This window comes from Photinus pyralis, unplaced genomic scaffold (assembly GCF_008802855.1).
Source record: "Photinus pyralis isolate 1611_PpyrPB1 unplaced genomic scaffold, Ppyr1.3 Ppyr1.4_LG7, whole genome shotgun sequence".
Lineage (NCBI taxonomy): Eukaryota > Metazoa > Arthropoda > Insecta > Coleoptera > Lampyridae > Photinus > Photinus pyralis.
Window position 1 is genome coordinate 34,785,501 of NW_022170738.1, and position 23,005 is coordinate 34,808,505.

The 23,005-nt window shown below is 37.0% G+C and overlaps 2 protein-coding genes across 19 annotated transcripts; one reads left to right on the plus strand and one right to left on the minus strand.

Moving 5' to 3' along the window:
• Window positions 1-3,261: 3,261 nt before the first annotated feature.
• Window positions 3,262-13,992, plus strand: LOC116176052 (cyclic AMP-responsive element-binding protein 1-like). Of its 15 annotated transcripts, none has more exons than XM_031494498.1 (7): window positions 3,262-3,411; window positions 3,870-4,059; window positions 4,157-4,303; window positions 8,631-8,775; window positions 12,032-12,103; window positions 12,392-12,526; window positions 13,517-13,992. In XM_031494498.1, the coding sequence occupies exons 2-7, from the start codon at window positions 3,889-3,891 to the stop codon at window positions 13,744-13,746; spliced, it is 900 nt and encodes a 299-aa protein (XP_031350358.1). In that variant the 5' UTR covers window positions 3,262-3,411; window positions 3,870-3,888; the 3' UTR covers window positions 13,747-13,992. The 15 variants fall into 15 exon arrangements, with proteins under 15 accessions (XP_031350358.1, XP_031350367.1, XP_031350357.1 ...); XM_031494507.1 differs by having other exon boundaries at window positions 3,870-3,969; XM_031494497.1 differs by having other exon boundaries at window positions 3,405-3,546.
• Window positions 13,993-14,748: 756 nt separating this feature from the next.
• Window positions 14,749-17,054, minus strand: LOC116176051 (lanC-like protein 2). Of its 4 annotated transcripts, none has more exons than XM_031494494.1 (9): window positions 16,905-17,054; window positions 16,240-16,849; window positions 16,028-16,192; window positions 15,841-15,983; window positions 15,643-15,790; window positions 15,381-15,595; window positions 15,227-15,335; window positions 15,034-15,180; window positions 14,749-14,983 (listed from the first exon to the last, which is right to left on the minus strand). In XM_031494494.1, exons 2-9 carry the CDS (start codon window positions 16,309-16,311, stop codon window positions 14,801-14,803), a joined length of 1,182 nt encoding a protein of 393 aa, XP_031350354.1. In that variant the 5' UTR covers window positions 16,312-16,849; window positions 16,905-17,054; the 3' UTR covers window positions 14,749-14,800. The 4 variants fall into 4 exon arrangements, with proteins under 4 accessions (XP_031350354.1, XP_031350355.1, XP_031350356.1 ...); XM_031494495.1 differs by having other exon boundaries at window positions 16,240-16,344; window positions 16,905-17,052; XM_031494496.1 differs by lacking the exon at window positions 16,905-17,054 and having other exon boundaries at window positions 16,028-16,182; window positions 16,240-16,873.
• Between the last annotated feature and the right edge of the window lie 5,951 nt (window positions 17,055-23,005).

A 23,005-nucleotide genomic window follows, 5' to 3' on the forward strand; every position in this document is an offset into this window, starting at 1 on the left:
ATCAGGTTTAAAATTTGGTTTTGCACATACTATAGCCATACCCAGGAGCTCGTTTTCTACATTTGTTTACACGTTTATTAACTATTAAGATACGACAAATCTACTGTAAACTCACCTTTCATTAGAAACGTCCCCCTGTAATCTAAAGGACATGGCAGCATTTAGACCACCAGAACAAGAGAGGGATAATAAATAAATAAATAAATAAATAAATAAATAAATAAATAAATAAATAAATAAATAAATAAATAAATAAATAAATAAATACTTAAATAAATAAATAAATCTCTTATCAATTAGGTAACTCACCGGGGGCATCAGCCCTGGCGCTGAGCTCTCCTGGACCTCCCAACACTCCGGTTGGCGATTGGGGTTGAATCCGTCGTTGGGGATGATATCCTGAAGGGAGCTCATACCTACTTAAGAAAGGGTTACGCTGAGCACACGTGTATTATTTAGGATAAGTAGGTATACATCCCGCCTCGGCGCTCTGACTAGGATCATCGGCCAATAGATCAACCACCGTCGATCTATGCCTCTCATGGCCCTCCCTGCGAACACACCTGCAGGTCGAGATCGAACCCTAACTGTTTGCGTTAGCAATGAGGCCTTAGATTGCTCATATTATAGGGTCGACCCCATGACCTAATCGACCGATTAGGTCACGCAGCGGTATAATCATAGGGAGCTACTCGGAACCGCGGCATAAACTCAGAATTCCCAGAGTCTAGGACTATACATATATCCGGATATATGCCAGGGGTTTTACTATAGCCCAACAACAAAGCACAACCAACACGATGGACTGTACAAAACACTCACCACTTAGGTACACTTGGGGGTGGGAGACACTCACATTAAAGAGCTATTACGCCAAACTCACTAATACTTCCGACGCTCTACTTAGCATCCCTTATGATCGTGACCAGAGCGCGTACGCAACTTAACTGCCTTATCACGATTCGGCGAATTTACTTGAAACTGGATCGTTAAGTGCGCAAATCGGCAAGGTAATCCTGATGTGAGACTATAGTAAGGACCCCTGAGTTTGAGGAGGATGTTCTGATTCACGTCGAGTTACTGGAACTCTTGGAGTAAGTGTAAACATTGAGTAATACTTTATTCAATGGTGTAAGCCATGCGAGTGTGTGGAGAGTTCTTCATGAAGAACGTATGTATCCTTACCATCTATGCTAATTTCCAATCCCGCATAGAATTCTGCAGGTGGTTCATAAATTGCAGGAATTTCAGAATAACCTTTTGGAATTACATCTTTTACTCGGATGAGAATGAGACACTAAACAGTCACGGGAAGCGGAAAAGCCGCACGGTGTTTTCAATCGAGGACATGGGGACCGATTTTCAATCAATGTATGGGCAGGGATACAGGGTACATTTTTTGTAAACAAGTTTTGTACGAAAGTTGCGGATATTAAACTGTTGATTTCAAAAAACCTTAATTTTTTGAAATCCGACTACAAATAATGGCGATGTAGAGATTTCTAAAATAACTAAGAAAGGTCTATAATTCGGAAACAAAAGCCAATACAAAAAATATTTACTTTAAAAAAGTGTTCCTTTTATAACGAGTTTTATAACTCCTATTCGTTGTCCACTTTAAGCAGAAACACCCTGTGCGATGACAACCGAGCACTGTTGGTACGTTTTGGTACTATAATGAGTAAGATTGACGCTGAGGCGCCTTGGGAACTTTGGAAGTACAAGTTAAGTACTATTTCCCATGTAAACAAAAAATCCAAAGTTGACTCGAGAACAACTCTTTTTTGATCGCATAGTATCTAATCAAGTATTTGAAGTCTGGACTAAAGATCATTTTGCAAAGCTTGCAGTCTACACTCTGCAGAAGCCAGTGATATTAATTTTTTACAGTAGTAATAAAATCAGTAAAATTGTGCGCATGCTCCGTGTTTACCTTGCTTACGATTAAAACGCAAAGCCGGTACGAGATATTTGCAAGGGATGGTTGAGTTGAAACTAAATTGTTTATTGAAACAGCAAACGAAACACATATTGTACCCTCTGCCATTGAATATTCAATGCCTCTGCCATATCTGTGTTATGGTATAGTTACCTACAGGTAAGTAAGTTAGACCCTGCCTTTCTTATGAAGCATATGTCACACAGGACGCAGTAAACCGCTTGCTCACTCGCGATCCGCCGCGCGGGCAGATTTTGATCGCCTCCCCAAGAGTTTCTGGCGGTTTGCCACGCGCGATCCTCAATCAGAGACGAAACATCAGAGTGGTACACTCAGGCAGTGAAAGCGTTTAGTCTGTCTGCAAGCTGCAACGGTGTATGAATATTTTTCAAAATTTTATTTTTTCATACGAAAGTATGTAGTATGTTCCTTCGCCATCTTCTAATTCACAGAGTAATCTACGAAATTCGCCGAGCGGCGAGCTGCCTTCGTTGTTTATTAATGCTGTGTACTCAGAAGCGCCTTCGCGGTTCACTGTTAATATAGTAGTTGCTACAATAGCAACAATAATTCCTCGTCAGAGGAAGAACTTTTCTTGTAATTCGTCATGTTTACTAACCAACAAATGAGACTATATCTACTAATACATTTTTGTTACGAACCGCGGCGTGGACTTGAGATACAAGATCGCGCGCGGCTGATTGCAAGCGATTGCCCGCGGCGAGCATACCGCGTTCAGTGTGGCGACGCCTTAATTCTATCAACGAACGAAGCTGCGCTCTTTAGGATTCCAACTGAGCTAAATCCGCCACTATCGTATACCTAATAAATGGGGTTGAAGACCTAAATCAAAGTTGCGAATTTGGGATCTTAAATAATTTACGTTTAAATAGGACTTGGGACTTTGGCTTGGAGCCCTTGTCCTCGGCGGCAAGCAGCCATTAGTATATCTAAGTACCTACATATTGTCGTTGGCTGCATTAATTGGATCCTTAATGGTACAAAATTAAAACCCAATTTGAATCTAAAACCTGTTACCCGCATGTTCCACGCTACCGCGCAATAAAAATTGGTTGCGAAATTGGAAATTGTATTGCATTATTATAAAATTCGCAAGGGAATTCCTATAGTAGGTATATGTTAATTTCGCGCATAGCTGAAATTCCGGCAACGAGTGCGTCATGCGGACAGTTGGCGCGATGACACAAAAAATCCTCAAATGTATAAAGTTTATAAACAAATAGAATGTTACGAGCGAATGATTACAAACTGGACTAATGTTTGAATGTGCGGTGGTGCGAAGGGCGAGGAGACGACGCAAAGCGCGCTCGAATCCGCCATTGCTGTGACGCGCATTTCTCTTGTGTTCTCGTCCAGTGACGACCGCCCAGAAATTTTGACGTGGCTACTACGTATAGACTGCTTTACCCACTCCGATCGCTGCAAAGCTGGTGACGAGGAATACGTAACTGGTAAGTACCCAGCTGAAGAATAATAACAATCTGACATGGTCCAGGTATCCCTTAGAGGGTTAGTGATTTAAATACCTTGATTTGTAGTGAACATTTAAAATGTCGTGCCTTCGTTATGTGGGATTACTGGAAAAGGTATTGAATATGGCGTCATATTAGTCAATCGTGTTTTAAATTTAGATTTTACTCATCTTCATTTTGAACCACTCTACACTTTTTTCTATCATCCTTTCTCCAAATATTAAATGCGAAATTATATAAATCGCACTGTCATTGCTATTATGACCTTTTGAATTCTTTTCTATTTACTGTTTGTGGTTAGGGTAAACGTCAAAAATCGCATATTTATTTACCTACTTTAAATTTTTTTAAACTACATAATCAAACAAGTCCCATAATGGAGGTGGTAATCAAATCGTTTTCGTATACAAAACATGAACTTTGTTTATTATTTACAGGTGCTTCGTTATATAAGTGATGGAAGGGATGGTGGAAGAGAATGGGACAGTTGATCCTTTGGCTCCTTCACCGGATCCTCCGCTCTCGATCGCATCTTCGGTAGGCGTAACTAATACTCAACCTCATCTGGTCGCGGCTACTAACATAGTACAGCTTACCTTACCTACTCACACTCAAGCGCAAGCACAGGTAGGGCTTTGGCCCCTCACTGTGCATGATAGTAATTTTGCATGCTCTTCCGGAGAATGTAACAAAACCGTCATAAATATACTGTCGTTATTTTAAGGTGCAATCCGTAATACAACCAAATCAACAGTCCGTTATACAAACAGCTGCGAATTTACAGCCTATGCTGAGTAAGGGAAATGTAATACTTGTCGGCAAACCAAATTCCGTTATACAAACAACTCAGGGTAGTTTGCAAGCCTTACAAGTAAGTATAACCACTTTAGGTTTAAGTTACACGGATAGTCTGTTCATTATTTTTAATTTTATACAGTGCAAGTTGATATTATAACGTTCACAGGTGGATATTTTCTGTGGAGGTGTATGATAAGATAATGATAGGGTTGTGCTTTTTAGGTGAAGATCTTTGATGACATTTGTAAATAGACGCAGTATTTTTAAATATACAGGGTAGACACGAAGAGTGATTTTGTATGAGAACATCAGGCTGATATCTGTGAGACTTGATGGACTTGGATAGACAGCACAATGCAAATTAAAAGGAAATTTGATATTCATTGTTTATGTAAATGTCAATAATTTAGTAATGGGCACACCGTGATAGATATCTGCTGTGCATAGTGATTGATATCTAGAAAATATCTGAAGAGTCTTTGCAAATGATTATGTCCCAGAGGGGTAGCCTTATTAGGAAGGCTGTTGATACCTCATGTGGTTTATTCCAGTGCAATTTTTGCTTTACAGGTTATAGATCTGATCAAAGGTTTGGGCAAAATTGTGATACACCATATACATAGATCATTTACTGAATTCACAAATAGTTTACTGAATTTAGCTCTGAATCTTTCAATAATTTATAAAACATGTCAGAATTGTACTTTTCTTTATTATGAAAACTTACTTTTGAGACAATTCAATTTGTGCATTTGCTGTATAAGAAAACCATATCCGTACATTGGGAGATATTTTAATAACAAAGTACCTATTTTTTTATTATGAATGAAGAACTACTACAAGATCAGAGATCCAGTTGATAAAATCAAGTAATCATGGTTTGGTTTTTTTAAAATCTGTCTTTTCTTTATCTGTTTTGTAAAAAAAATATTAAAATTGATAGCGAAGGAATTTAAAACATCCCAACTACAAGACTTGACTCTTTTTGAGTTCACTAACAAAATTGTCAAGCAATGCATCACTGTGCTATGAATTTTTCTGTGGCCAAGGTTTACAGTGGGAATTGTTCATTTATATACAAGATGTTCCTAAATATGATGTAAATACTCTCCTGTACACTTTACAATTTAAACCTTTAATTTATAAACATATGCAAACACAAGATACATTTTCGATGCCAACTGTCTAAACTAATAAAAACAAAATTATTATCCAAATATAACCATGGTCTACTGAAGCATTTTAGAAATTATACTAACGAAAATTGTTTTTTATTTTATTGCCTATCACTGGTAGAAAAAAGCGCAAAGAGCAAAAAGTTTCTAAACAAGCCAGAAAATTGATTTCTTGTTTCACAATACCAGTGGTGGCGGCAAAAAATGTTCAGGGATAGAAAATGGAACATGATCCCTGAAAAAAAACGATACCCTGTATTCAGCGTAATTTATATCTCAAATTTAGCGAAATATCCAAAACTGCAGAGAGATATAAAGAAAAAATTTTAACACCCAAAGAATTACCCCCTTTCATATTTACATCATATTAAGGAACGCCCTGTGTACAGGAGACAAATGCCAGCTATCTATATCTCGGAAAGTAGGTCTAAAATATTTACGAGTTGGTGGGAGTACGGGTTATACCGTAAGTAAATGTTAACTTGCTTTTTTTAAATAGAACATCCTATATATTACTGCATTTTTGGATTCTAGGTTATTTGTCTGTCTTATACCAGATTTAGCCATTTTAATTTTTTTCTCATAAATTACATGTGCAGCTCAAATTGTTTTTGTATGAGAGCTGTTATTATTTTATTGCTCAACTGCGGTACCAAGGAGACCGGGTTTGGGCATGGATATTTGTAAATATATATATAGTGGGTTGGGTTGGTAAAGTAGTCTTGGCAAAAGTGGCCCTAAAATTCAAATCTATATCATTTCTGCTCGCATTTCTGGCATCACAAATAACACAAAAACTGAAGTGTTTGACATTTCTTATACTTTAAGGATTCAATTACAAAAAGGAGCACTTACTTTGAACTGTTTAAGAGATGACGTCAAAAACTAAATCAGAATAAAATGGAATATTTACAAAAAAAAAATAGAAAATGGTATGTTTCTATTTAAAAAAAATCAAGATGGCGCCGACTTCCAATATTTACGGAAGCGGCGCCATGTTGAAATTATTTTATTTCAATTCGCAATAGTCGATTATGGTTCTGAACCAAACTTTAAGTTTCTATTTCAACTGCCAGTTTAAAAACTTCTAACGAACGGACTACGTTAAGCTCCCTGTATACAAAACTTTTTTGTAACTGACTGAATGACTGACAGCTGAAACTCCTGGACGTAGAAAGCTGAAATTTGGCATGTAGGTTCCTTGGGGATTGTAGGAGAGCACTGAGACAGGATTTCCCGAAATTCCAATGGGAACGGGAAAAAAAGAATGACAGTCACACTAAAACAAGATGGCGGACTTTTTGAACCTACTTTAATACTGTAGAAATCTATCTACCTATAGTCGTGTCAATGAAGGTTTTTCCCGTGAAACAGCTCCAATATTGATGATTCTTTTTTTAAATTTTATTTTTTATATTGTTTAAAATCAGAAACCTCGTAGAAAAGGGAAATAATTATATATATTGTTTAAACAATATTTATGCTACTTATTAAAAAAAATACACAAATGGTTAAAACAATACAGGGGGAATTTTGGTAGCTAAAATAGCATTTTTGGTAGAGAAAAAAAGAATATTACAGTTCCTGTCGTGAAGACCTTTAATTAGAATACCATAAAAGATAAAATCAATTAACGCCCTCTCCCTCCCGTCACCCACTGATCTCAAAAAGGAGAGGAGGAAAGTTGATTTGACCTTTCGCTTTCATTAGAATACCATCAAGGGTTAGGTGTGTTCATGTTCCCCCCATTTTTAGCGCATTTTCCAACCTTTTTTTTTTTTCAACTTTTACTAGGCACCACTAGAGGCATGCGTGTGAAAAAGACAATTGGTTGTCACATGTAAAAGTTGTACATGTTTTACTTTCAACAACATTTCGGAAAATAATTGGGGGGAGGGGGGGGCAAAGCCCGCCGTAGCTTTGTTAATGTCTCGAAGTACCTTGCCGCGCTGATTGTTGTACCTCTTTTCAAATAATCGATCGGGAGAACGCATTTCCTGTCCTAGAATACCAAAGCCATTACATTGCCCGCTGACTGCGTTTGCTTGAACTTTTTGACATTTGGAAAACTGGAATACCGCCATTGTTTTCATTGTTCTCTAGTGTCTGGCGTGAAATAAAACTTTCGATGCGCTTCTTTTTGTGTTCATCAGGGATGGCATCTTATAAATATCGGTCAATATCTTAGCTACAGTAGTCTTTATAGACAGCTCATTGCGAGGGGGGGGGGGGGGCATTCTGGATCGCAGTCAATTCTCAGAGCATGGTGAGCGTACTCACACTTGAAAATTTACGACTGACTACACCACTGCTAAAAGTAGTTCAAATTCGCAGAAGTAGGTTCGGAAGAACAGATGGTTGGAGAAAACATAAACAATAGCACGCTAAAAATTTTCCTGCATAAAAAGGTAACACATTGTTTAAACAATACAAACATGTAGTAATTTCCCCCCTCCCAAAGGCTTCTGATTATTAAAAAAAGACCAAAATTAAAAAAAAATCAACCAATTTTAGTCTAAAAGGCAACAGTTGCCGGGCCACTTCACCATACACCTACAAGTGGGCAATTCTTCTCATGGATTGAGAATTGTGAAAATTGCAATGTGAGCACACCTTGGGCGGTAATTTTATAGTTGGGTAAAATTTTGTATTGACACCTCTGGAGTGATACCTTATATAAAAGAGTAGCCACGGCATCTAGTAATACTGTACGTATGTATTGAAAGACAATGGCCAGGGGACAGTCTGTGGACTGCTGGCAAACTGAACCTGAATACCCAGCTTAATGAAAACGTATTTACTTATAGAATTTTAAATGATATACCCCCACGAACCTATCTTGCTATTTTAATTTAAGGGGATACAGGATGAAATTAAATTTGGTCTCCTGCAGAATTGCTCTGCGGGTGCGCCCTGTATTTTTAAAAATGACTGCTAGATTTACTTACTAAAAGTATGCTGAAGTTACTGTTTAAGTTTTTAGAAACTGTAAACTACATCATTTCTGAATACCTTATATAAACTGGCAGAAAACTTTATACAAGGTGCTTGGAAAAGGCTTAGTCATGTATTTTTAACTTGTCCCAAAAAAACGCACAATAAAGTTAGTAAACTGAATTCATATATACAGGATGTTCAGTAAAAACCACACTCCTAAAATATTTGTATTTATTTATTTGTCAATAGGATAATTTCTATTACTTTATTTTGATGCATTGCACTTAGGCGCCAGTATGTTTCAAGGTTGTGGAGGCACAGAGTGACGACAGTTTATCGGAAGACGAATCTCCAAAAAAGCGCAGAGATCTACTCACGAGGAGGCCTTCGTATAGAAAAATACTCAACGATCTTGGCGGGGGTGAGATAGCTGGTATGTTTTCTATTATGCATGAATCTCTCGAGACTAATCTACCTTTCCAGTATTATTTTGCTTTACGATTTTCAAAGCTTTCTCGGAAGCTTTTTAATTAATGTGCGCGCGAATAAAAACTGCCGGATTGCATTGGGACAGTTTTTATGCTGTCGCACATTTTGGGTAGCAATAAAATTCTTTCGCATGACTATATAACGTTTAGCATGATCTTATACTTTTCAAGAGAATTCTTAAGAAAGTTACATAATAATTTGAATATATTACACGATATGGAATTTTTGTGCAAATGTTCTACATCCCACTTTTCACATTGTTAAAGTACTGTTCAAATTGAAGGACTTTAACATTGTCAATGGTGCTTTGACGAATTAATTAGGAATCACAATTACAAACCTTGAGATGTTAAAATATTCACACAACATTTTTGAATGTTGCTGACGTCAATACCTCCATTTAAAACATTTATAAATTACTGTTAGGAAGTTTATATTACCGCTATGGGATTATAGTTCAAAATGAAATATCATAGGTATAGCTGTAATTAAGAAATGTGCCTAAATTCCACATGAGAAGTGTGCTCTCTCTGATAGTATCTTCTAGTAAGTATTCTAGTGACAAGCGAGGATTAAATTGATTAATTTGTTGGTTTATCTCTTTTACTCCATGAATTTTAAAATAAAATAGTTTCTTTGTGATTTTGAACATTTAAATCAAAAATTCCTGAATGACTATCTGTGACTAGGAATAAGGGGTTTTCATTAGTGTGTCCGATCTTAAAAAATGAAAATAGCAAATTGTGTGTACGTTATAGCAGATTAAAGTACATTCGCTATTATTATGATCTGAAAATAGCTTCTACAGGACTCGATCTTTGAGGTCTTGTTTTGCATACCTCTGCATAAGTCGGGCTGGATTCACGGTTTGAATAATTCAGCAATTGTTGGCCTATTGCACTAAACTTTCAACATGACATACACCCAGAGAAAATCTAAGGGCGTCGCAGGACCTGACCAATTCACAATTCGTCTCCTGGAAATTTTTCACCCAACAATTCCAGTGTATGATCTGAAGTATGGCATGTTACACCGTCTGCTGGAAACAAAAATCGTCACGGTTCATGCAATGCAATTCAAAGCAGTTGTCGTAGCCTGATACTGCTTGTCAGTGACAGTCACTGTCTGGCCACAATCCAGAAACGCCCCTACATGAAAACGATGTGTTTGTCCGGATGCAACTGAGACTAGGTGCTCCTGTGAATTACCAATTTTCGCTCAAAATTTGGCAGTTGCGCTTTATTATTAAAAAAATAATGCAAGAAATTGACGTTAAGTTATACAGGGTACGTAAAACTACGTGAAAATATCTAAAATCGGCAGTTTATACCTTTTCTCTATCTTACATGGGTAGTAAGATACGATCACATCCCAAAAAGGCAAACTTTTCGTTTTCACTCTGTATCTCAGAAACAAACGTAGCTAGATTGATTCTGTTCGTAGTACTAATAGTTTCACAAAAAAGTGGAAACTGGAAGTTTCTATCTTTAAAAACAGCTGAGATACCCTGCCGTCTCAACTTAAATAGGACACACAGTACACTAGTGTAATCACTAATCAAAATATCGAACGGTAAATTGATCTGTCATAGGAAAGTGATGTCTTTCAAAATATACTAATCAGTGCAAGTCGAATGCGCTAGCAACGCCCACTTGTTTTGTATCTTTTCTCTTATGTTTTATTGACCTTACGAGCTGGGTTTCGGTCGAGATTGCTGTACCAGCAAAACAACAACCAATCCTTTTGGTCTTAGCGGAGTGAACATTCAACCCCTACTACATGTACAGTCTGATGCTTTTGTGGTATGTATGTGGTATTTTATGGTAGTTTCTTGGGCATTCTTCACTATCTTTCAAGATCTTTATAATACATAATAATGTTGAAAGATTTGGTGCCCCACTTTCTGTTGGTAAATTTGAAGTTTGGGTATGGCCCACTTAAAAATAACGGGCAAAAATAAAAAACATAAGTTACAAAACAAAATAGTGAATGCAGTGTAAATAAATCATATACAGTGTGATAAAAAAAACCAACCAACATAATTTTTCAGTTGGCACACATTACATATTTAGATGTAGGTTAGGTATTGCAAGGAATTGTTACCCAAAAGGCGTTGGAGAACATGAAAATATGGAGTTGGGTTTTGAAATAACAATTTTTTTTAATTTAAAATTTGCATTTACAAAACTTTTGTTATTATTTATATTAGTGACCCCCCCCCCTCCCCCGATATTAAATTTTGCAAATCGCGTGCCCTTATGCGCAAATGATTGACGTACCTACTCATTGGTGACACACGTTATAATTGGATAGTTAATAATTATTACCTTCTCCAATTGTAGAATGGATAGTGATTTTATTGCAATACATTTCCTTTGCTGTTATAATTCTTCATCTATTACACAACTATTTGAAGTGAGAGAGACTGACCCAATTATGTAGAACACTATCACAAACTCCTATATCTGTAATAGTTAAAAATGTTAATGTTCAATCGCGAATAAACATATTTAGTAAACAAGGATAACTATAAGAACTTCGGCCCGTCGTTATTAAATGAAATGGTTAATGGCTAGTTATTTGGAAAAGTTGACCGTTAATTGTATATTCTCAAACAAATTATTGTTGCACACAAGGAAATTCTTACTGGTCCTTTGTAAACAAACTTGTTTCGGTTCATACGCAGGTTATCAGCTGTTTATTAAATACACAGTAATTTTTTTAAGATTTATCAAATCTATTTTAATATAAACTTGATCGAGAAATGAAATTAACATTTTCAATTCTGAATATTTTTTTGTGCTCTACATCATTAGTGAACTGACGTTTTAGTTACAGAATGATCCATATTAAATCGGGTGATTATATTGACTCGACTGAAGATTCGGAGTGTTTCTTTGCTGAAGACAATAAAGAAGGTGGTTATTTTGACTATTTGACAGCATTTAACAATAATTGTGCAGGAATAACAATTAACGATATTGTTCACATTCTTAAAATATCTCTTAATGTCGAACGTGTTGTGTTTATTTTGATTTAAAAATATCTTGTAGTCTGCACGTTTAGGTTAGGTTTTAAATTTGCAATAGTTTTTTTTTTGTTTCGAAAATGTGGTATGGGATAACTCAATAAGCACTGGGCAGATTTACAACAAACCATAACCTGGACGTTAGAGTAGTACTAAATTGTAATTTTCGCAGAGGGCAAGGTTGAGCAGACATCCTCGGAGGCAGACAGTGAGTTGTCTTCTCATTCGATCCCATACCACACAGGTTAGTTAGAATAACCCATCAGCACTTAATTTCATGTCATAGATTAGTAATGCACCAAGTACTAACAGTACAACAGGTTAGACAGTGAAGGTTTAAATAGTACATCCATTAGCATAAGACCTAACTGCCTGTCATAATTTTGCATTAGTTGGTGTGGTTTTGCATGCGCAATTCATCTCATAGCTACTCATAAAATCACTATATTCTTTTAACAAAAACTTCACTATCGATCAAAGCTTGTAAGAATACGGTATAAAACACATAATTCAATTTCTACGTTTGTTGCAGTGATACCTGCTGGAGCCATACAGATATCAAGCGGTGACGGAGGTCCCGGCATACACACACTTACTATGACTAACTCGACGGCGGGTGGTGCTATTGTGCAATATGCTCAAGGTGGACAGGAATTTTTTGTACCAGGTTGGTGTTTTTCCAAATATTCTGTTGTGTATCGTGAAAAAAATTACCTTAAGCGCGATTTCTGGAACATTGATATTAATAATTCGGTCCATGGTATAGGGGGTTGCAATTATTCTCACAGCAAACAATTTCCGTACGTATGTCTTACCTGGCTCAAAGAACCAATTCACGATCTCTCGCTTCTCCCGTCTTCGTTGGTCCATCTATTTTTCTCCTATCCCATTCTTCCATCTTTTATGTTGTATCTATGGTTTATTTTCCATCCTTTTTTCTCTCTGCCCTTCTAATGGAATGCGCACTTCTCCTTAACATTCGGAAGATTCTAAACAAGAATTCACCATTGTCTCTTGCTCTCTATCCTTCTCTCTATTCTTCTTTCTTTCTCTTAATATAGTTTCCCTTTCTTTTCTCTTTTGTCCTTTAAACCTGTTTTTTACTCTGTCTCCCTCCCCATTTAATTTTTCCAGTCTGCCTCCGTATCTCCCATGCCTTGAGTTTTCTGCCTTTTCCTTCTGTCGTTATCTCTCCCTCACATTTTCAATCGTTCCTTAATTTGTTCCTCTTTCTGTTCTCTGTAATCAACACCCTCCCTCTCTCCCCCCAGTTAATCTCCGAGTCCATTCCTATCATTTACCTTCCTCTACCATATAAAAAATTGCTTATCCAAGAACCTCTCCATGTCCTAACATTCTTTAGAAGAGTGCAAGCCTTAATGGAAAACTGGAAGATGCGATTAAAAGCATGGAATCATTTCTTAGGTTACATCACTGGACCCACCCCACCCACAGGGGGTAATTAACATTGTTTTTTCTGAATTCTTATGCGCATTCCATTTTTTTATATCTTATTTATTAGTTCTTTTAATCCCAGACACAGAAAAAAATACAGTCACCAAGTGAGTTCACAAATAAAAAATGCAGACACTATGTTGCTGCATAAACTACCATCTTTTCTCACCTAAGATATGTTTCAATAGATGATAATTTGCAGTTGTGGCACAAAGTGGAGGCCTGAGCAGTCCCGGAGGAGAAGACCAAGCGAGAAAACGGGAGATGCGGCTGCTGAAAAACAGAGAGGCGGCTCGGGAATGCAGGCGAAAAAAGAAAGAGTATATAAAGTGCCTAGAAAACAGAGTAGCTGTGCTAGAAAATCAAAACAAAGCCCTTATAGACGAGCTGAAATCTCTGAAAGAACTTTACTGTCAGCAGAAAACCGACTGAGATTGGTTAGTCATTCTATACTTGGTGTCGGACAATTTCGTACTCATTGGGATCTTGGAGAAGTAGATTAGTGCTTTATTGGCATTGAGGAACTTTGTCGAAAAAGTGTAAAATTGTGCAATTATATTATAAATGTGTACATTTTGCCGCAAACTCCATTGCTTTAAGATATTCTTATAGAATTTTTTGCTACCGAAATCTTTTAGGGAACTGTGACCTGAACTAACAATTTCGAAAAATGATGACGCTACCGATTCCTTTTAACTTTGAAAGAAGTTTGTCTTACCATAATTTTATCAGCTAATTAGCTCAAATGTAACATATTATTATAGTTATTGTTATTTGTACATTGTAATTATATGGACAGAAAGGCTTGTGGGAATAGTTTTGTAATTAAGAGCCGATGTAAATACTGAGAACAAATTACAATATTTTTTGTAAAAACGAAACGGTTAGATTGACAAGTGTCCAGACCTGATGGAGTGCCTTGTTGATAGTTAGATTTGTTTATCTGGTTTTTATGACATTACATTTATTGAATTGTTTGAATGTTTGTGCCATATTTTATGCATGTCTTGTATTTAGTTGAGAATCTTCTCTCGAATGTAATGTTGTAAAAATGAGTGAATCTTGATCATTTTAAAATTTTTGGCTTTTTAAATATGTGGACATATGTAAATATTTATGTAGTTCAAAACTGTGTATTTTTACATATCACAAGAAAAGTTGATACGTTGACTATAAAACGTAATTTGGCTTGGACTCCAAAGAAAACATCGTATTTAGTCCAACTAAACCATATTTTGTACCATAAACGATGTAATTGTTATACATATTGACTACGATGGTTTCTAATTTCTCTATTAAGAAAATAACACAATTGAAAAGCAGTATTCACTTTCTCTTTAGAACTAAAAATCCTATGTTAATCTTTTGATATTGTTTATATTTTTAGCCAATATGTACATAAGATAATTATTACTAATTAATGTTATTAAAAAATATTAGTTGAATGATTTATTAATAATAAATTGATACACGAGATGTTGACAATCTAAAGTGTGTAACCCGGAAATTTCGAGTTCGCTGGATCTTGGATGTCCATGAGTAGATACATCGGACCCCCAACTCCCTCAAATAACGACGCGGGACGGTCGGGTGAATATTCTTCGTGCTCCCTTGTGTAAGTGACACACCATTCTGTAAACTTGATTGCTCTGTATAGATGCTTCATCTCCTACAAGAAATTTATTTACTATTACCAAGGATTTTCTCATATATGCTTACTTGTGTTAGTTGAAATAATTCGAGAAAGCAATACGCGTTTCCGGAAACGCCATGGCAAATGCTATAACCCTTCTTTAATAGTCCTCTTTTCCAGACAACCTCGCCTGCTTGTAGGGCTAAATCTAAATATTTTGAATCTCCGTACACCTGTTGCAAAAATATCAGTTTCCACCGCAAGAACAAGCCGTAATACCTTATAAGCAGTACTGAACAAGTACACAAATCCCGGAGAACCATGGCACCACTGAACATATTTATCATCGTCATTGCCCAAAGAGGATGGGTAGTTCCCGCTTGAATATCTAAAATATTTTCTCACATATATAATATTTAAATCCGTGGCTTACTTTAAATCTGCCAAATAGTCCACAGTAGGCTTGATAAAGTTATTCAATTCTGTTTCACTTAAATGTTCCTTAGCTTGCAGAAGAAGATACAGTATACCTGAAACACCATGTGCGGCTCCCAAGTACTGTTTATTGTGCCATTGGTACATAAGGGGACACTTGAATTTTCCCAGACGACTTTCAGTTCTACCACAAACAAAAATGGCTTCTATCACCTGTAAAAATGTTACATTTGGAGTTGGTAACCGACGGATTAACTTACCTCTCTAATAAGTTGGTTGCCAATAGGAGGTGGGTGAATGTTTTTATTGACATACAATAATGCGTACAAATACCCTGCGCGGCCATACAAATATTCATTCGGAAGATCTGATTTACTGTTAACAGCACTATCAGACATAGCCAATAATCTGCAATTTCAACAATGTACTATATTTAGGGTAAAAGTAAAAGAAACAACTTTTCTATCAGTTTTTCGGATTCTTGCTTCTCTTTGAGCCTATGGCAGACAACTGCCCCGATAGCTAGAGGGCCCGCATCTCCACACAAAAACGAGTATCGTTTGTACTTCAGCTTCCTTAAGTTCAGCAGATGCTTTACCTCCTTTAAGTCAAGTTGATTAGAGAATCTTGGGGAAAGAATACTACCTTCAGATTCTGCTCCCCATTGGGATCTTTGAGTAACTTTAAAAGCGCAATTCCTGAAGTTCCGGTATATACCGAATTATCACTGAAGTCCAAGTGATCTAACTTTCTCATCGTCCAATCCCATTTTGATTCTACAGCACATGCTACTGTCGAATCTGGATGCAACTATTATTTATATGGCAACTTTGTTGCAGGATAGCGGGCGTACTTACCTTGTTTGACGAAATCAGACCTTCTGCAGCTTCCGGGGAGAAATCGTCGTAAGGATTGTTAAAATATCTCATTTTTTCCACAACAAGAAATTTGAGACAGTCCGCCTAGAAATATGGCAACCACTTACTAGATTATAGGGACCACCTGTGCAAGAGGTACATTTCTAATTTATTATTTGGTTGGACAATTAAAAAAATAATTTGCATAAGAAATAAATATATCACGCTTCAGTACTGAAAACAAAGGCCGCCTGTCTTTTGTATTTACTACCATGATAAATAATGACATTTGCGGTAAAATGCGTCATATATGCGGTAGGTACTTGCTCCAGGAGTTTTCTACCACGTCGATGCCCTCTACAGTAGGATTAGAGACCAACTGAGAACTAAAAAAGTATTATATCTTTCATGACCACCAGTCATATGTTGTTGAGGGTAGGTAGCTCTGGAATGAAGGGTAATTTATTGCACAATCTTTGATGAAGGGTAGACATTGAAGTTAATCTTAAAGCCAGTGCTTCATGCTTCAGTGAAACTGAACCTATATACTTGATCAATAAATGTGATTCCATAGATAACACATATTGTGGATACATCGTACATACTGTCACTGAAAGGTACCTAATTCCTTGCAAAAGGTATACAAAGAACGCATTTGTACTTACCCAACCGAATTGTATAGTTAGGTATTGCTGAATATTATAATTGGGTCGACAATTAAAGGACCGTTTTTAATTGCTGATCGAGGCACAGTAATATCTTGTGTCTCAAAAAATGAGATTTACGGTTTCTCCGATGAACGTGAACCGCAAATCCAAGTCATTGGTATGTACAGTCTCTTGTAAAAGTAATGTCCCTCGGATACCTACCACTGTAGCATAGGCAACCAACATCCCAGCCGCCTAGTCCAAGTTGGATTTGCGGGTGTGCGAGGTAGCTATCTAATGCGGTTCATTTTCAGCAGATATTCCCATTTAGCCAAACTAAATACTAGTAGTAGAATAGAAGTGAATGCCATCGATTTATTAGCTCAAAGGATCTGCGCTGCATATCCTTGGCTTGGTGCAGTAAACATTTTTACATTTCTTACAATTGGTTTGGTGCGTTTTAAATTTGCAAATAGTTTAGCTAGAGACTATTAAGACAAAATAATGGCTTTTCACTTTTTAATTTTTTGAGTAGGTTTTCTTCTAACGAAATAAAGGTGATATTCTTGTCCTTTAATGACATTGAAATTCCAGTGTCATTAATAATTACTTGCGAGTAGGTCTCCTCATGGAATGCGATTAATTGCCCTACAAGTGCACTGTGCAACAATACCTTTCTTTTGCAACTAGCATCAGAAATTAAATGATATGCATTTGTGATACTTGGTCGTGGTTGATTTAATATCGAATTTAGTTTAGGAGAGCTTTTACGTTGCATATTTTTGAGTAGGTAGGCCTCGAGGTAGGCATATTATAAGGATATTTAGTCCAGGTTATAGGTATAATATTTTTTGACAAAAAAATTAGTTACCAGTTAAACCGGCTTTTTCATGCAGGTGAAATGATTAGAAATTAGGGAAAAATAATTAAAACAGCTGAATTTTCCGCGGGTGCCATCCCGGGGTTTGAAAGGAGTGGGATGTGGTAGTTACAAAAGGAACGGCATTGTTGCGCTTCCAGTGCAGATAATCGCATTCCATTAGGAGGCCCGAGTAATTAATAATGAGACTTCAATTTCAATGTCAGTATAAAACAACAAAATCATCACATTTATTTTGTTAGAAGAAAATCTACTCGAAAAAATTAAAAGTAAAAGGTCATTATTTTAGCTAAACTATTTCCAAATTTAAAACGCACCAAACCAATTGAAATAAATGTAAAAATTTCTATTGTATTAAACCAAGGATAAATTAAAGCAGCGCAGATCTTTTGAGCTAATAAATCGATCCCATTCATTTTCATTCTACTACTTAGTTTTAGTTTGGCAAAGTGGGAATACCTGCTGAAAACGAACCGCATTAGATACCTACCTACCTCCCACACCCGCAAATCCAACTTGGACTAGTCGGCTGGGATGTTGGTTGCCTATGCTACAGTGGTAGGTATCCGAGGGACATTACTTTTACAAGAGACTGTACATGTAACTTTTCGTTCAATATTGGGACGATCATATTCCGACTAAAGGTGCGTCTGGGTAAAACTCTCGCAGGTTGTACTTCCGACTTCCGGATCCAGCAATTGCTTGCGAACAACAACCACGATCCACAACGATGGGGTTGGGTGAGTGGAGAGGATCGAATGCTGCACTCCATCAAGATCGCCTCGCAAGCGCCGGAACATGTCCTAAATTCGATCTAACGCACCGTTGATTAGGGGAAAGTCCCCTACACATAATTCCCAAGGAATTGGTAATACATGAATTAGTTCCTTTATTTTTCTTATTTTGACGGTGTAAACTCTTTGATCTCAGAGTGTCGATGAAAGACCGGAAACGCTGCTATTTTATCGATCATTCTGTATAATTTGGCAAACTGGAAATTAACTAAATCCATCTCTTATTGATGTGCAAGAATTCCAAGTGAAAAGGGAAATAGGCAATTAGGTGGAAAAAGATAAGAACAAACCTATTACTTGGAATTATAGTCATACGTGAGAATGGCCTGCTGTTCAAGCTATGTAGAAGCCCCTCAGAACCATCTCGTATTTGTCATAAAGAACTCAATGTCCCAAATTTTGAATTTTGGACCCAACATTTTCGAAATAACGATCTGCGGGCTTCCTACCCTTATTGAAGGTACGAAAATTGGGACAAATGCGTGTCGTTAGAATCTGAAGGGAAGCTCTGCGGAAAGAAATATGCAGAAGAAGTGTCATTGGCCTTGACTATTTAATTGGCACTTGAGTGTTAAAGCTTAATGTTGAAGCTTTAACTTTAAAACTTGAATGCTCCAAGACTAAAAGGTTCGTATGCTGAATATTGTATATTGATCCTTAAATTTTGGTTTGGCAGTCTCGAATCTTAATTCTCAGATATACTTACCTCGAAAATATTTTTTAAAATTCAAGCTTGAGCCTTGAAACTTGAACTTTACAGTCTTAATCGTAAGACCTCACTTAGGAGCTTAAACTTTGAAACAAAATAATATATCTGGATTAGAATAATGGTGTTGAACCTTGGAACTTTGATTCGAACAAGAACAGGAAACCCATACAATGATAAAATAGGAGATAGTGTCTACAGAGCAATACTGTCTTCAAGAGCAACTATACCAAACTCTTTGCACGTTTCCTGTCATCTCAAACTAGTAAATACAGAAGGTTACAAACAAGTGGTAGTGCAAATAGGGAAACGATATGATTCAGACTACCATGCGTTGAGACATTATTCATCTCATTATCCAAAAAACAAAATTCACAATAGGTACCTAGTGAGGTTTAATTAATGTACAAGGATGAATTTGGAAGTAGTGACATATTTCGAAATTGAGATAATTCAATCTCGTTCTATTCTTGTTTGAAGGGGTTGTTTTTAGCGCATTTTTGCAAATTTATTTGTAAAAAGTAGCTTTTAATCTCACTTTGGCTGGCTGGCTGGCTGGCTGGCTGGCTGGCAGCAAATGTGGGCGCGTAGAAGAACTCTTCTAGAAAGGCAACGGGTGTACGTGTATCTACAGGGCCGTGAAATTTGTCAACCTTAGGGACATGGCTACATGATGTGGGGTTGGCGACATCTGGGCGTCATCCTCGAGCGTAGTATACTAACGTGAAGGTTTTTCAGTTTTTTCCTATCTTCTACTACAGTTTTGGTCAGATTCTTTTCAAATTGGTGTCGTCGGAAAGATGTTGTAAACGCGCACAACTCCTGCGTGGCGGAATGTTGTTTTTTGTCATAGGGGCGAAATTAACGACCTTTTGCGAGGCGCGCGCGCGCGTCTTCGAGAAGTAGTCAACTTCGGGCGCCTTTTACCTTCCGTTGCGAACTCACGCGGTTTAACGTTTCGTAAATCTCGAATCGCTGTCTCTCTTTCTCGTGCCGCCAATAGAAGTGAATTGCGAGTAGCCCCCGACACGATCTTCCTGATGGTGGAGTCAAATCTTCAAACGCAAATTGCGAGTGAACGGGACGTCGGAAGTGGGTACCATCAAAGGGAATGTGGTAGTCCCCGACACGATCTTCCTTATAGTGGAGTCAAATCTTTAAACGCGAATTGCGGGTGAACGGGACGTCGGAAGGGGGTACCGTCAAAGGGAATGTGGTAGCCCCCGACACGATCTTCCTGATGGTGAAGTCAAATCTTCAAACGCGAATTGCGGGTGAACGGAACGTCGGAAGTGGGTACCGTCAAAGGGAATGTGGTAGCCCCCGACACGATCTTACTGATGGTGGAGTCAAAACATTAAAAGCGAATTGCGGGTGCACGCGGAAAGTGGGAAGCGGTTAGTGAATGTAGTAGCCTTTGACAAGATCTGTTATTGATGGTTGAGTCGAAAGTGGCTAATAGAATACTGATCTGCCACACAAAAATGCGCTGAAGTCCCTTCGATCTCAAACGAGGACTTTGATAATTTTTTTCGTTGTAATTCTTTGAAATGAGTAGGTAACATTTGTGATAATTTAATTTAAGTACTTATTACCTTTTAACTTTTCGGTATCTGAACAAGAAGCCATAAACAATTCTGGAGCGTGTTACTGCTAGCAGATTGCTAACAAAGACAAACGGCGCTTTCGTAAAGTATGCACGAAGCCTATCGACGCCTTGTTTTACGGAATTTGCCAAAAATAACGCTGGGTGAGTCAGGATACTTGCACGTTACTTAACGAAACCAGTGGCAAAAATTCCATTCGCAGGATAGAATAGTTTGTTTGTTACCTACTATTTAGCAACAAGGAACGTTACCTTTATACATAATACGTAGTTATCCTTTATACACGTCTCTCAGTAAATATTGCTTAACTTTTGGCAGTTCTACAGGTATTTACTTAATGAATTTACATACCTCCGACGGGATCGTCCTCGTCCACTCGAATCATTACGTTAGCTGTAATACAGATGGATTATTACTAAAAATTGCAGTCAGTAGGGCAATGCATTAAAGTTATATTTTTAGTTATAAGTCGGGCATAAACGGGTGCGTTGCACATTAAAACACAGTAAAAATAAATTACAAAACAGAAATATATTCGAAACTAGTTATAGATTGAACCTCTACTGTAATTTGCTTAAAGATACAAACCTGAAACGTCATGTAAGATACAATTTGTTTAATTTACACACGATCAAAATTAGAAGCTATGTTTTTTCGTCCACAACGCCCTTGAAATTGCACAAGTATAATTCTTCCGATCGTTGGCAAAACGTGCACGCGTGTGCCAAAAACATAATTCAGGCGTTAATCTCGAAAAGTTGTGTTAAAAAGGTAAATTTCATGCATATGATTGCGTGAAATCAAAGCATTTTCACTGGTTAGAATCTAATTTTAAGCGCTCACCTTATGGTAGAAAATGGACAAATAAAAACAAATACACAACTTTAACCTACAAGCGCGTTAAACATCAGCACGGTCCGTAAGAAGCGTCTCGACGCGCGTTTGGACGCTGGTGCGCGCCAAAATTAGCACAGACCGACCAGAAAGCATTTTTTAAATCACGTGACCTTTTGGGGGAGGATTTTATTGTTCTCGTGATACAGAATTTCACTTTAGGTAGCTGTGTTGTATCATTGAATAATTCAGATTCTTTATTCAATGGTTGTATGCAGTATTAAAATGCTTACAGGGAACAAATTGAGAAAAGTGTTAGGTAACATTTACTTGCTCAATAAATCAAAGTTTCTATGCGTGGTCAACCCTTCAAAGAAGAGAATTTAGAATCTTAATAGGTAATTCTACCCTAAGACTGATCAAACAACTCTGCAAATTTGTTGAGCTCCTTTCAAACATTCAAACGATTCAATTACAATTTTCTGAATATTTAGATCTTTTCAAGACAATTATCCTCTTTGAAGAGTGTATCGTTTTGAAGTTCCAATTTTATGGGTCACTGGGTAGGTCTAGGTACATCTTTTAATTTCCCCTTTCGCAAAATTTCAGGAAAGTAAATGTTTCCTCGTTTATATGTTCAGGTGTCCTTCGCACTTAGAGTACGAAAGAGGGAAGGGGTGGGGGAGGGAGGGCAAAAGAATAGTCGATATGTTATATTTATTTTATCTACGACTAATATATAATGTGACGATTATTATACTTATGGTTTTTTCCGTATAATGCCATATAATGTCAGCTAACGGTGTTGTTAAGACATGTGATTCGATGTAGACAATGCGCAATGCTAATTACGAAAGCATTTAAAAAACTTTTCATATGTAGACACTTCAAATAAAAATAAAACTAATGCCCATTTCAAAATTTTTTGTATTTGTATACGCTCCACTATATTTTTCATTAAACTGTATAGACTTCGACGATAGGCGGCTCATTTGAAAGAGAATGGGGTAAGGATCTCGTGCCTACCGGTATTTTTTCCTGGTACTACCATGGATATTATTAGTAGGAAAATGCGCTCTGCGTTTGCATAATGACATTTTAAACCTATTGTTAGGTTTATCTTTATTCCAAATGCATATGAATAAAATTTCATTTAAATGCTTTCATAAATAAGAAAGTAGGCATTGCGCATGCGCAAAACAACATTTTGAATACGTCATTAATTTTACTTATATTCGTAGTGTTTACATTTAAAGTTTCATTTAAATATCTTCATAAATAAAAAAGTTAGCATTGCA